The sequence below is a fragment of the Calypte anna genome, chromosome 3 (genome assembly GCF_003957555.1).
Source record: "Calypte anna isolate BGI_N300 chromosome 3, bCalAnn1_v1.p, whole genome shotgun sequence".
Taxonomy (NCBI): Eukaryota; Metazoa; Chordata; class Aves; order Apodiformes; family Trochilidae; genus Calypte; species Calypte anna.
The window spans coordinates 82,175,716-82,186,973 of record NC_044246.1 but is presented as its reverse complement, the minus strand read 5'-3'; the positions used below and the strand labels follow the sequence as shown (position 1 = coordinate 82,186,973).

At 41.3% G+C, this 11,258-nt stretch overlaps 2 protein-coding genes across 8 annotated transcripts in view; one reads left to right on the top strand and one right to left on the bottom strand.

Annotated features, from left to right (window-relative positions):
• ORC3 (origin recognition complex subunit 3) overlaps nt 1–8,806 on the bottom strand; it is a 35,854-nt gene extending 27,048 nt beyond the window's left edge. For 3 of the 7 annotated variants that reach the window (XM_030447382.1, XM_030447384.1, XM_030447385.1), the window contains exons 1-4: nt 8,486–8,598; nt 6,145–6,199; nt 3,306–3,403; nt 43–187 (exon numbers count right to left, since the gene is read on the bottom strand). In XM_030447382.1, coding sequence (XP_030303242.1) covers nt 43–187; nt 3,306–3,403; nt 6,145–6,199; nt 8,486–8,509 — 322 coding nt within the window. In that variant the 5' untranslated portion in view covers nt 8,510–8,598. Of the gene's footprint in view, nt 1–42; nt 188–3,305; nt 3,404–6,144; nt 6,200–6,424; nt 6,505–8,485 lie in introns of all 7 variants that reach the window. The other 4 variants (XM_030447383.1, XM_030447386.1, XM_030447388.1 and 1 more) reach the window with 4 other exon arrangements.
• Nucleotides 8,492–11,258, top strand: part of RARS2 (arginyl-tRNA synthetase 2, mitochondrial) — a 35,104-nt gene continuing 32,337 nt past the window's right edge. The window contains exons 1-3 of the mRNA XM_008495386.2: nt 8,492–8,952; nt 9,696–9,769; nt 10,369–10,474. Coding sequence (XP_008493608.2) covers nt 8,779–8,952; nt 9,696–9,769; nt 10,369–10,474 — 354 coding nt within the window. The 5' untranslated portion in view covers nt 8,492–8,778. The remainder of the gene's footprint in view (nt 8,953–9,695; nt 9,770–10,368; nt 10,475–11,258) is intronic.

The window sequence follows — 11,258 nt, the reverse complement described above, 5'->3', positions numbered from 1 at the left end:
TTCTAAGCAGGTATGTAACAAAATATATATTTTAAATATTACCTAAAATAAGAGCTGCAGTAGGTATTTCTCTGGACTTCATCCGACAAGTCCGTTCTGCTGTCTTCTCTTGAAACTCAGAATGAGAAAGCTTCAGAAAATTTACTAGATTATCAAATAACTGCTTGTTCAAGTCCTCCTGTATTTGCTGTAAATGAACACAGAGATTTTATTTATAAAAATGTGGAAAAAACCAGAATATCTTCTTTTTCCTACACATTTTCCTTCATAATTTTAAATCCCTATAACTCCAGGGTAAATTTTAAAGTGGTGCTAAGCCTTCCTGTGAACTATGAACATGTCGATTTATTCACTGGGTATCAAACACAGGCATTTCCCATCTTTCAACTTCTGGTCAAATGCCTCAGTGATAATTTGGAAAGCAAGTGAGTTTAAAGCTTGTGGTGTGACAACACAGTTAAAAGATTAAAAACACCCATGCTGACAGAGTGTAAGTGACAATGGAGGAATAAAACAATATAGTTTCTGGAAGAATTTAATGAAAACTCTTACAAAACACCTGTAAATGTTTTTCTGAAGAATCTATATGAGAACAAACATTTAGCTCCTCCAAATCTAATTCAGGGAAAAAGAAAAAAAAATAAAAAGGAAAAGCAGTATGTACATTTTATAGGAAAAACTACTAAACCTGGTGACTGCCATCTTTCCTACAGTGCCTTTTGCCTTTCAGGATGATTTCCACACAAAAATATGTATGTGCAAGAATATTTGAAAAGGTGAGAGAAAGCAGGGAGAGATAAAAATTTTAAAGAGAGATACATAGTGGCAACAATATTTATGTATTAATTATGTATGTGCCTTTGAAAATCTGTCTCTAACTCAAGTTATGTTTTCTGCTAGAACAGACAAAAGAGCACTCTGAAGTTCAGGTTATCAGTCTATAGTTTAGGCCATAAATGTTCAAACAAGAATAAACCCCTGCACCCAGTAAAACCAAGATTTCTTAGCCACAAGAAGGGACACACACAGAAGAGAATTTGATTTTAACACAAGTGGCAAAAGCCATCTCCAGCAGTACTGCTGAGAGGGCTGTCAAAGGAGTTAAGCTCACATCTCCATGGGACTGCACATGAGGTCTGCTCAAAAAACTAAGCTCTGCTTCATTATACCAGAGAGTTCCTGTTGCTCTCCTGAAAAACTGACAAAACTGTACACAAAGTAAGCTTTTTTTTAATCTTATACTTATTGAAAAAAATATTCTTCTAGCCTTGCTGATGTTGATTGTGCAACTCTGAGTTCTCACTCAATAAATTCTCTGGCAACTCAGAAGAAACTGTAAGATGGAATTTTAAAAAGAAGAGTTTACTCCATCAACTTTATAACAGCTCCTCTGCTACCATACATTCTATAACAATCCTCCAAACTTCTGCTTCAGAGCCCAGAGCTTCTGATCATTACTATATGTGTTTTCACTAAGCTGCTTTAACAAGAACCTAAATCCTGACTTAGCATGGTTACAGTATGAATTATTCCAATCTGTGAAGATGGAATCCAGTCTGCCATAGCACTACACATTTACTTAGCTTTCTCAAAAATCCATCAGTCTTTTCTTGTCAAAACAAAATCTGTTACTTGCACTATTTGGTAGTGTTCCAGAAAGCACACAAGGCTCTGTGCCTCAAGTGACCAACTCATTTACTTGCATGACACCACTCACTCTGGAAAAGTCTTTTGACCTGGAAGTTCAGTCCCTCCTACAACAATAGGTTTGGTCATGATTATCTGTAGAGACGTCTGAAAACCATTATCCACACATCAGAGCTGAAATTAGCTAATTAAAACCCCACATTTCAGCTTTTTTTTTTTTTTTTTCTAACCTGGATCCTGGTACCACAACTGGAATTCCTCACTTTACAGGAAGGGAATGTTTCTTAGAGCCCTTGATGAGATCTATCATAAAAAGAACATTCGCAAGCCTGCTGCTGAGAGCAGGAGTCAAAACTGGGTTACCCTGCAATACTGAAACAAAAAAGGTCCAGAATTCACCTTCCAAAAATGAAGGACAGCTCTTGCAGTACTCCTGCCAGCTTTTCATGCCATGAAAATCTTTAAAGAATGTACTCACCAGGCAACACATGATGCTGCCACAACTACAGCATTTTATGATGGACATAAAAGGCCAAGAGTGCTCTGTAACTAAATACTTGGAGGTCAAATCCTCTTTACTCTTCAACACACCTCAAGCAGATACCAGAGAACTGGGAAAACACCAGCAGGAGCACACAGCCTGCCAACAAATCATCAGATAGCAGTATCCTGACAATAACTTTGGGGAACATTCTGCTAAGCTTCCTTAGCAATACTACCAGAACCCCTAGAACAGAAGTCCAAACCAGCAAGCCACACACTTTCTAGGTATTCTGCCACTGATCAGGTTTACTACACCAGGGTTTCAAAGTATGTAAGAAATAAAACCCTGACTGGATAAAGCAGACACCTGCCAGCTCTGGCCCCACAGATAATGCTGCTCTGAGCAGGAATTCAGTCTACAGACATTCTAAGGTCCCTTCCATCCTGAATTATCACACAATTTTATATGTAAGAATAATTATAACCTCCAAGTTTGCCAACATCGGGATAAAAGGATGGTGACTCAAAACTCAGTAGAAAAAAATGTAAGAGATACCTCAAAGCTGTATGGAAATGATTATTTATACTAAAATCCAAATCTATAGCCCTCTAGCCAAGGCTATAGGGACAAAACAACAGCATGCCAGCAAACACACAACAATTAGGAGGCCAATATTAATATGATACTAAGTCTGATCCTCACCTAACAAATCTATTATCTGTACTCAGACAACAGACTATGCTTGCAGCTGTGGCATTCAGTATTTGATATCCATGCAGTTGTATTCACATAAATCCACAAGACTGCTATGAACTCTGTAACACTGAGGTCAAGAGCAGCCTAAAACCCTTAGGGGCCTGGCAAGTACACAACTGAATTGAAGGTAGAAAACAGCAGCATGCCAGGAAATTATTACAAAGAACAATTAGTGAGAAGCTTGAAGCAGCAGCTCAAAGCATCAAAAGCATGTAGTTGTGTGGTTGGAAGTAACGTGTAACTGATGGATTTATTACTACTATTTTATATTATGGACAGGGAGCTCAGCCTTAGTCCGTATTTCTGGCTTTTTTACTGTTTTAATTAATTGGCCTTTTAAAAGTGTAAAAAAGACCTCCAGAAACATAGAAACAAGCAGAATTCAAAACACCACTTTAGTATTGGGTGCAAGACTCACCTCTGTTTTCGCTTTGACCTGGGCCCATAAAGACTGACAAGTAACAAATCGCAACTCAATATCCTCTGAATCACCAATACTTTCTCCTAATCCCCTATCTAGGAAGAGAGAAAACAGATGCAAGCACAAAAAAGGTATTAGTAAAACAAAACATCTTTGTTGAGAAAAAAACAAAGAACCCAACCAAAACACAAACGTTTTAATATAGATATATATATCTGAGGGAGATGACTTTTCTCTTCACCAACTAATTAACTGCTGGCATCTGGCAGAATAAATGAGGGAACAAGCAGGATCTATTAGCCAAGTATGCAGGTAAAAGGTAGAGAACTGGCTTCTATCTCAAGTCCCAGATGAGCTGAAGGCTAAGTCAGAGCAAACAGTCTTTATTATTATAACAAAAGAAAATAAAGTAAAAATATAATCTCTCCCTTGTTTCAGAAAGTTTTTCCAGTCTGGTTTAGCTACTACTCACTCCTCCTTCACTGTTACAGTCAGATATGAACCATAAAGGCTTCCAAGAATAGATACATGAAAATAATTTCTGTTCCCCAGGTAAGACGAAGATGACAATTTCTTTAAAATAATATGATATACTAGGAAAGTACATTCGGATTACATGCAATACAAATTTCTAAGTGCAAACCAGACCTACATCTCCGGCTCACCTCTTAATTTCTTTTTGCTTCTATACATGCTTTTTATGAAAAAGAAAAGGACACCAAATCCTTTTTGGTAAAACAGTGTCTTGGCTCATTTTCTGAATGCTTTCCAGGTGCTGCCCTGGCTCACAGATGAATACAGAAACTCCCTGCCAGGCAGTATGGACAAAGAGATTTCTGGGACTAAAATGGGAGACTGGAAAGGAACCAGTATAACTAAATGAGATTCTTCTCTCTTTTTTTCTCCTATATTGACACAGTCTACATATGTCTTTAAAAAACAAACAAACAAAAAGCTTGGAATCATCCTTCTACTCCCAGCATATATTTAGCATGTCTGCTGTAGCTTTAATGCTTCACTAACACCACCAGGAGAGCACAAAGACTGAAGGCTAAGTAAACAGCCTGTTCACTATTACTAAAAGACAGCATTATACATAACAATGGATTTTTACTGAACATGCACATAAAAAAAATTAATTTGCTATCTGTCAATGTTCATTTCATGGCCATTCAATGGAGCATTAGCAGGAGCCTGATCTCTGGAAAAGAACCAGCTGATGAGGACACTCCACCTCCTGAAGCATAAAACCCCCTCAAAACATCTCTGTAAATGATAAACAAAAGGCATCCCTCATCCTTTATCTTCATCACTTTCCCTAAACTAACACCTCATTTGTATCCCTAAGAAAAATCACTTAAAATACACAACACAATTTTATTACAGCTATCACATTACTGGTAACATAATTTTCTTTTATAATACCATAAACATAATTTTCTTTTTATAGTACCAAAACCCAAAATGTAGGTGCTAATGTGCACAGAAGGACTTTTGTGGGCTGCAGTATTATCAGCCACCAATGCTGTGAAGTTTCACAACTGAAATTTCACACTTGGCAAGTTTGGGCTTTCATACAGGAAAGATGCACAAAATACTGCTTATTTTGAACACCATCCTAAGCAGGATGCAACCAAACCAGCACACCACTGCTTCTCTTTTAGTCAAATTTGGTTTTCTTTCCCAAAGCACTTGCTAACTAGAATACTTTGTGGGATTTATTGAAGCATTACTTATCTCCCAAGACAAAAATACCCAGTTAGGGGGAAAATTTCAATGTGGTTTAAGGGCACAGGTCTTGGGTGTTCATTTACCTTGCAATGACTAAGAATGACAGACTGGATTCTATTTCCCTGCCTCTTTCCCTGAGCTACAGATGTGCCAGCTCTCACAGAAAAAAAAAAATCATTTGCAATTAATTTTAAAGCAGGTGTTACAGTAAGTCCCTCTGATAATGAATGAGGTTGTGGCAACTTGGATAAAAATCCAACCTTATTACTTTCCCCTCCAATTTTTTTTATACAAACTGTCACATCTTTTTTGCTGCCCAAAAACATCTCACCTGGAAATAAGGACATTAAATTTCTCAATTGAGTCTCAAACAGTAACTATTTAAGCATCATTACTTGTGGCTCCAATAAGAATCATAGAATCATAGAATTGGCTGGGTTGGAAGGGACCTCAGAGATCATCAAGTCCAACCCTTGAACCACCGTTGCGGTTGCTAGACCATGGCACTGAGTGCCACATCCAGTCTCTTTTTAAATATCTCCAGGGATGGAGAATCCACTGAGCCAGACCTGTTCAGGCTTTGTCAAATGACAAGAGACCTGTATATACAACTACAGGCTGGAGATATGAAAATATATAAAACAAGCACTAGCAGACAGAAGACATAGAATCTTATATTCCTGCTCCTTTCCCACAAGAAACTTAGGCAAACTACTGAGAACATGATGAGACTTAAGAGTGCTATATAATTTCTGAGGCCCACAGTTTAAAAGTGGCTCATTCAGATAATAGATAAATAATCTGTCAGTCAGCAAACAACTTATGGTAGCATGGAAAGGAGTTCTCCTGTAAAAAAAAACAAACAAACACCTGCAAAGATCGCATAGCTATATATATATATATGCACATCTTGATTGCTGAAGACAAAAAAGACATTTATACCACCCATCAATTTACTAGTGTTCCTCTGAAGAAATATGTTTTCAGCAATACTTACATCAAGGAGCAACAGAAATCCTCACACAGCTATGACAGAATTAAATGAGATGTAGTGAACCTTCCAGGATTAACCCAAACATAGCAACATACATCAAAATGCACTAACCTTTTTTCTCAGACACCCTTCTCCTCTTGGCACTTGGTTTAAAAACAAAGCAGCCCTAGAGAACAGCAATAAAAAATACAAACTTCAACACAAGTGTCAATCTGATTGGCTCCTGAGGCCACTTAATTCTCCTTTAATTTCAGTGCTCCATTGATTCAACAAATTGAACTGAACTGACAGCATCTTGATATCAATTTGTACATTGTCCTTTTATATTCCTGTTTCAAGTTGGAAACTAATGGAAGAAGTACCCTAGCCAATTTGGGAGGAACTTTTTCACCTTTCCATATGTTCTTCAGTTCAACCATCAACTAGAACAGCAGCAGATTCTTTAAAAGTCTTCCCATCTCTCTCCAGCACCTTTAGAATTAAGAGGAAACAATACCCTGAGGACCCACCAATGGAGTTTTCTCAGCACAGCTTCAGTTAAAAACAAAAGAAAGAAAGAAAGAAAAAAAGAGCAAGAAGCTGGGATGCATAAAAAAGTGACCAAGAATAATGCAATTAATATTATTAGTAATTCACAAGTTCAACTTGAATCATCCAAAATAACTATAAATCATATATATAAAAGAAGAAACAATGTATGTTTAGGTCAAATGAAACATAAACACTACCTTATGCTTTACACCATTAGATTACCCTACACCACTGAACATAGCAGAGACCGGAACTCAAAATGGCAAAGAAATATTATATGTAAGACACAGGAGGCAAGGGGACACACACACACACCTTTCTCTACCTAACTACTTAATGGCAACAGACACTTCTGAAATGGAAATCCACTTGTTTTGGAATAAGTTTTCACTTTGTTTGGAAGTACTTCCCTTCACTTCTAGAAGTAATAACCTGCACAGTGACTTCCACACTGAAGGAACCAGCTGCACATCACAGTCCACTGAAAAACAATATAAGGAAGAGGAGTCTTCCAAAGCACATTCCTTCCTGCTGTGAATCCCTGTTATCATTCACTATGTGCTCAAGCCAGGAAACAAGTTAACCATTTCAATACAACATTTTAAGTCTTACAGCTTATTAAGACTCTGATGAATGCACTGTTCCTACTGGCAACCCTGACTACAGGCCAGATAAAAGCTTTCAGCTCAGAAACATCAAGGTGATGGTAGATAATTAACATTTTGTGTGAATGACTGCACCTTTATTTTTATTTTTTAAATTCAACTAGTTTTGGGGGAAGATGTAATGAATGTTTCAAAGTGTGTAAGCAAGCAATACCAACAGATTTAGCTGGAAGTGACAAGCCTACAGCTACAACACTACTGCTTGGTTCTAGGTGAAGTTTACTTCAGGCACAAGCACTTTTCATGTGCCAATAGGATAGAGGAGCAAGATAAGAGGGCAGACTGTTCTGGGAAGTAAAAGTGCCTTGGGTAAAGCGTGACCCAGTGGGCTCAGGGAACAGGTGAGGAGCCACCAAAGCCTGACAGCAAGGGAGATAGCAGGATAGAGCACCTGGGAGGCTGGACACAGGGGACTCAATGATCTTGAAGGTCTTTTTCAGCCAAGGTGATTCTGCGAGGAAAACAGCAGAGGGGTCCCCAATAAAAGAAGGACCTGCTAGAGAAAGTCCAGAGGAGGGTAATGAAGGTGATGAGTGGGCCAGAGCATCTCTCCTATGGAGACAGGCTCAGATACTTGGGGTTGTTCAGCCTGGGTAAGAGAAGACTCCGAGGAAAATTCACAGCAGGCTTCCAGTACCCGAAGGGATCTACAGTAAGACTGGGGAGGGACTTTTTACAGGGCCTGTAGTGACAGGATGAAGGGTAACAGTTACAAGATGAAACAGGGTAGATTTAGATTAGATATCAGGTGGAAATTGTTTTCTGTGAGGATGGTAAGACACTGGAACAGACTACCCAGGGAAGCTGTGGATGCTCCCCTCCATGGAAGCGTTCAAGGCCAGGATGGATGGGGCCTAGAGCAACCAGGTCTGGTGGGAGGTGTCCCTGCCCATGCAGGGGGGTTGCAAATAGATGGGTCTTCCAGGTCCTGATCCTCTGAAGGGGAGCAGACGCTGGACTCGTCAGGGAGAGAAGGCGACTCTGCAGGCCGGTTCCTTCAGCACCTTCACAGCCGCGATGCTCTCCACCCGCGGCCCAGTCTAAAGGAGCCGCTCAGGTTCAGGACAAAGCCCCGGACCCGCCGAGGCGGGGGGAACAACCTGTGCGCTCACCCGTCGAACCTCACCCCTCCTCCCGCCGCTCTTCCAGGCCCCGAGCCGCCTCACCAAGGCGGGAACGAAACCCAGCGGTCGTCCCCGTCCCCCCCCATTCCCACAGGAGCGGATGTTGGGGGGCAGCCCCCTCACCCCCCTCACCTTGGAGACGGAGCACGTGCTCATGTCGCCCCTCTGGTGCCCCAGGACCCAGCGGTACCGGAGAAGCTGCCCACAACCGCCGACAACCGAACCGCAGTGTCGGGGGGGTCGGAACACGCAGGAACCGCACACGCTGGGAACGCCGCCCGGCTCTCAGCTTCTCCGTCAGAGGAACACCGGGAAACGCACACCGGCTCCGGGTTCCTCCGTGACAGGTTCCGGCCGGACGCGTGGGCCGCACTGGACCTCCCCCCCCGCCCTTCCCCGCGCCTCTGCGCACACCTCCCGGACCGATGGACTATTCCTCCTCACGCCCCCGTCCTGAGAATGGTACGATCCATCCCGCCCCTGGGCGGGCGGAAGGGAGGAGGAAGGCGGCGAGGGGAGAAGGAAGGGGCGGTCGCGACCTTCCGTGTGGTGGCAAAGCCATGGCAGCGTGTTCCTTTCGGAGGAGCATCGCTTCTCAGGTACGCCTCTCCCTCCCGCAGCTTGCCCGGGGGAGGGGCTCACCATTAACCAAGACTTCTCGCTTTTGCCCTCCCCTGGACACCACCATCCTCCCCTCCCCCCGTCTTCAAGTGGGCCCGACCCTTTGCTCAGTGGCTCCGCGGGGGCTTCCCCTGACCCGCAGCTCTCTGCCGGGGGACTCCGTGGGGTTTTGGGGGTATCCTGACATCCCTCCCTTCCCCTCCGCTGCCTTTCCCTCACCTCCCCATCCCGGCCTTGGGAAGGAGGTCTCCCAGGGGCAGGCTCCCTGCTGGCCTCCTCGTTACCTTCCCTCACACCTCCTGCCCCGCTCCAGCCGTCTGCACGTCCTCCCTCCCTCCACTCCTCAGAGGCTTTAAATTAGTGAGAAGTTAATGAGGAGGCTCTTCCTCTTGGAGAGAATCCAGACTTTGGGAGCTTTAATTAGAGAGGGTATGGGCCTCCTTGTCCCTCCCCCGCCTTGCTAGGTAAAGGGATAAGTGTAGTGAGTGGGTAAATCGAGAGGGATGTGCCAGAGTTTGGGGGAGGTTCCTTCGTGGATTAGAAAAAAAAACACCAAAATATCCCAACAACAAAAAGCCCTACCACGTTTTCTGTTTTGTCTTGTGTTTTCTACGGCTCCTTTAACATCTCATGGGGTTGTGTTGCTTTTTCTAAGATTATTTTTATTGCTTATAACAGTTGATGTTTGCTTACTCCACTCTGTGCTTTCTTTCAAATTTAGATTTCAAAGGTTTTGGATCTGCCACCAGAAAATTTAATAAAGGCCATATCTGCAGTTCCTGTCTCCAAAAAACGGTACTATTTACATTTTGTCTGAAAATGCCATGTTATATTAGTTTCTGTTGTGCTTATTGTAGGAAGAGCTTAATGGGACTTTAGAGAAAAAGAAAACCAGAAAAAGAAAACAAATAAAAATCTAATTAAATCACTATATATTTTCGAGCAAGCTCAAATCAAATATAAATCAAATATAATATCAATATAATAATCAAATTACTTAAAAAGTGGTACAATTTATAGGCAGGCGTTGAATGGCAAATTTTTCAGCATTAATGAGCTGAATGTGAAACTACTTGGAATCTTTGTAAAGTTCTGTATTCTTTTTCAGTCTCTTCCTTCAGAGTTATAATGATGTTGGCAAGTCAATTACATTTATTCATGCATATAATTGTTCATTCTGAAATTGTGTCCTCACCTATCTACTTTCTGATTGTATTAGAACAACGGTAATATTTGGCATTGTATCACAGCTTTCTAAACATATTGAACTTTAGGGTATCTGACTGGCTTCTGTTAGCCAATTGTCATATGCAGAGTAAATTTGGATCTGCTAAATCTCATAATTTCAGCAGAGCTGGGTTTTTTTCTGATTTTCATCTATTCTTTTTTTCCAGACACGTTGCTGATTTCCAGCTTTCCATTGCTTCCATTGCAGAAGATGGTTCCAGTAATTGCTTAACAGAAAATCTTCAGCTTCAAGCTCAAAAGCTAGCTGAAAGGGTATGCTAATGTGTTAATCTTGCATATTTGATGAAATAACATGAGGTGCAACAAGAAATGGTGTTCTTTTGCCATGCATCTGCTAGAGTCAGTGTAGTTTAATGACTGCACCTGGTGTCACTGTATGCAGAATCTTCAGAGGGAACTGGAGAAGCAGTTTTAGGTAAGGTTCTTGTGAAATTATTGCTTTTAAGATAGTTTGCAAATGAATAATATTTCAGAAGTTAGGAGGGTACCTAAAGTGTATGCATAGTCTGTACTGTTGCCTAAAACTTGAGGAAAAGATTGGGTATGCAGTGGAGAAAGTTAACTTCTGGGTCAGACAGGCCAGATTTTCAAATCCTTAAGTCCTTGAAATTGAGGATTTTTAGAACAGCAGCTTTGTAAGGTTAGTCTGGAAAGTGGTAGCAGCTGAGGTGTTAAGATTAACTACAGCATAAAAAAGAAGCACCATGCAAAAAAAAGTCTACAGAAGTGACACAAACCTTGAAGGAAGGGGGGGAAATAAAAATTTTGAGAACTTGGTATGCATAAAGTTCAGCAAAAGTGGGATCAGAAGGATGATGCTAAGGTTTGAGGGATCACTTAAGCTGAAAAAAATCCTTAACAATCTAGAAGTATGTTGCTGGTGCCCCTGGAGGCATAACTAGGATAAACTGGGAAGTTGTCACAAAGTTTGTTGCAAAATGGAGCTATATCACATAAAGGAAGTGCAAACAAGATTCTTCATCTGCATCAGAAAGAGCAAGATGGAGAAGGAATCAGTTGGGTTTCTGTATGATCA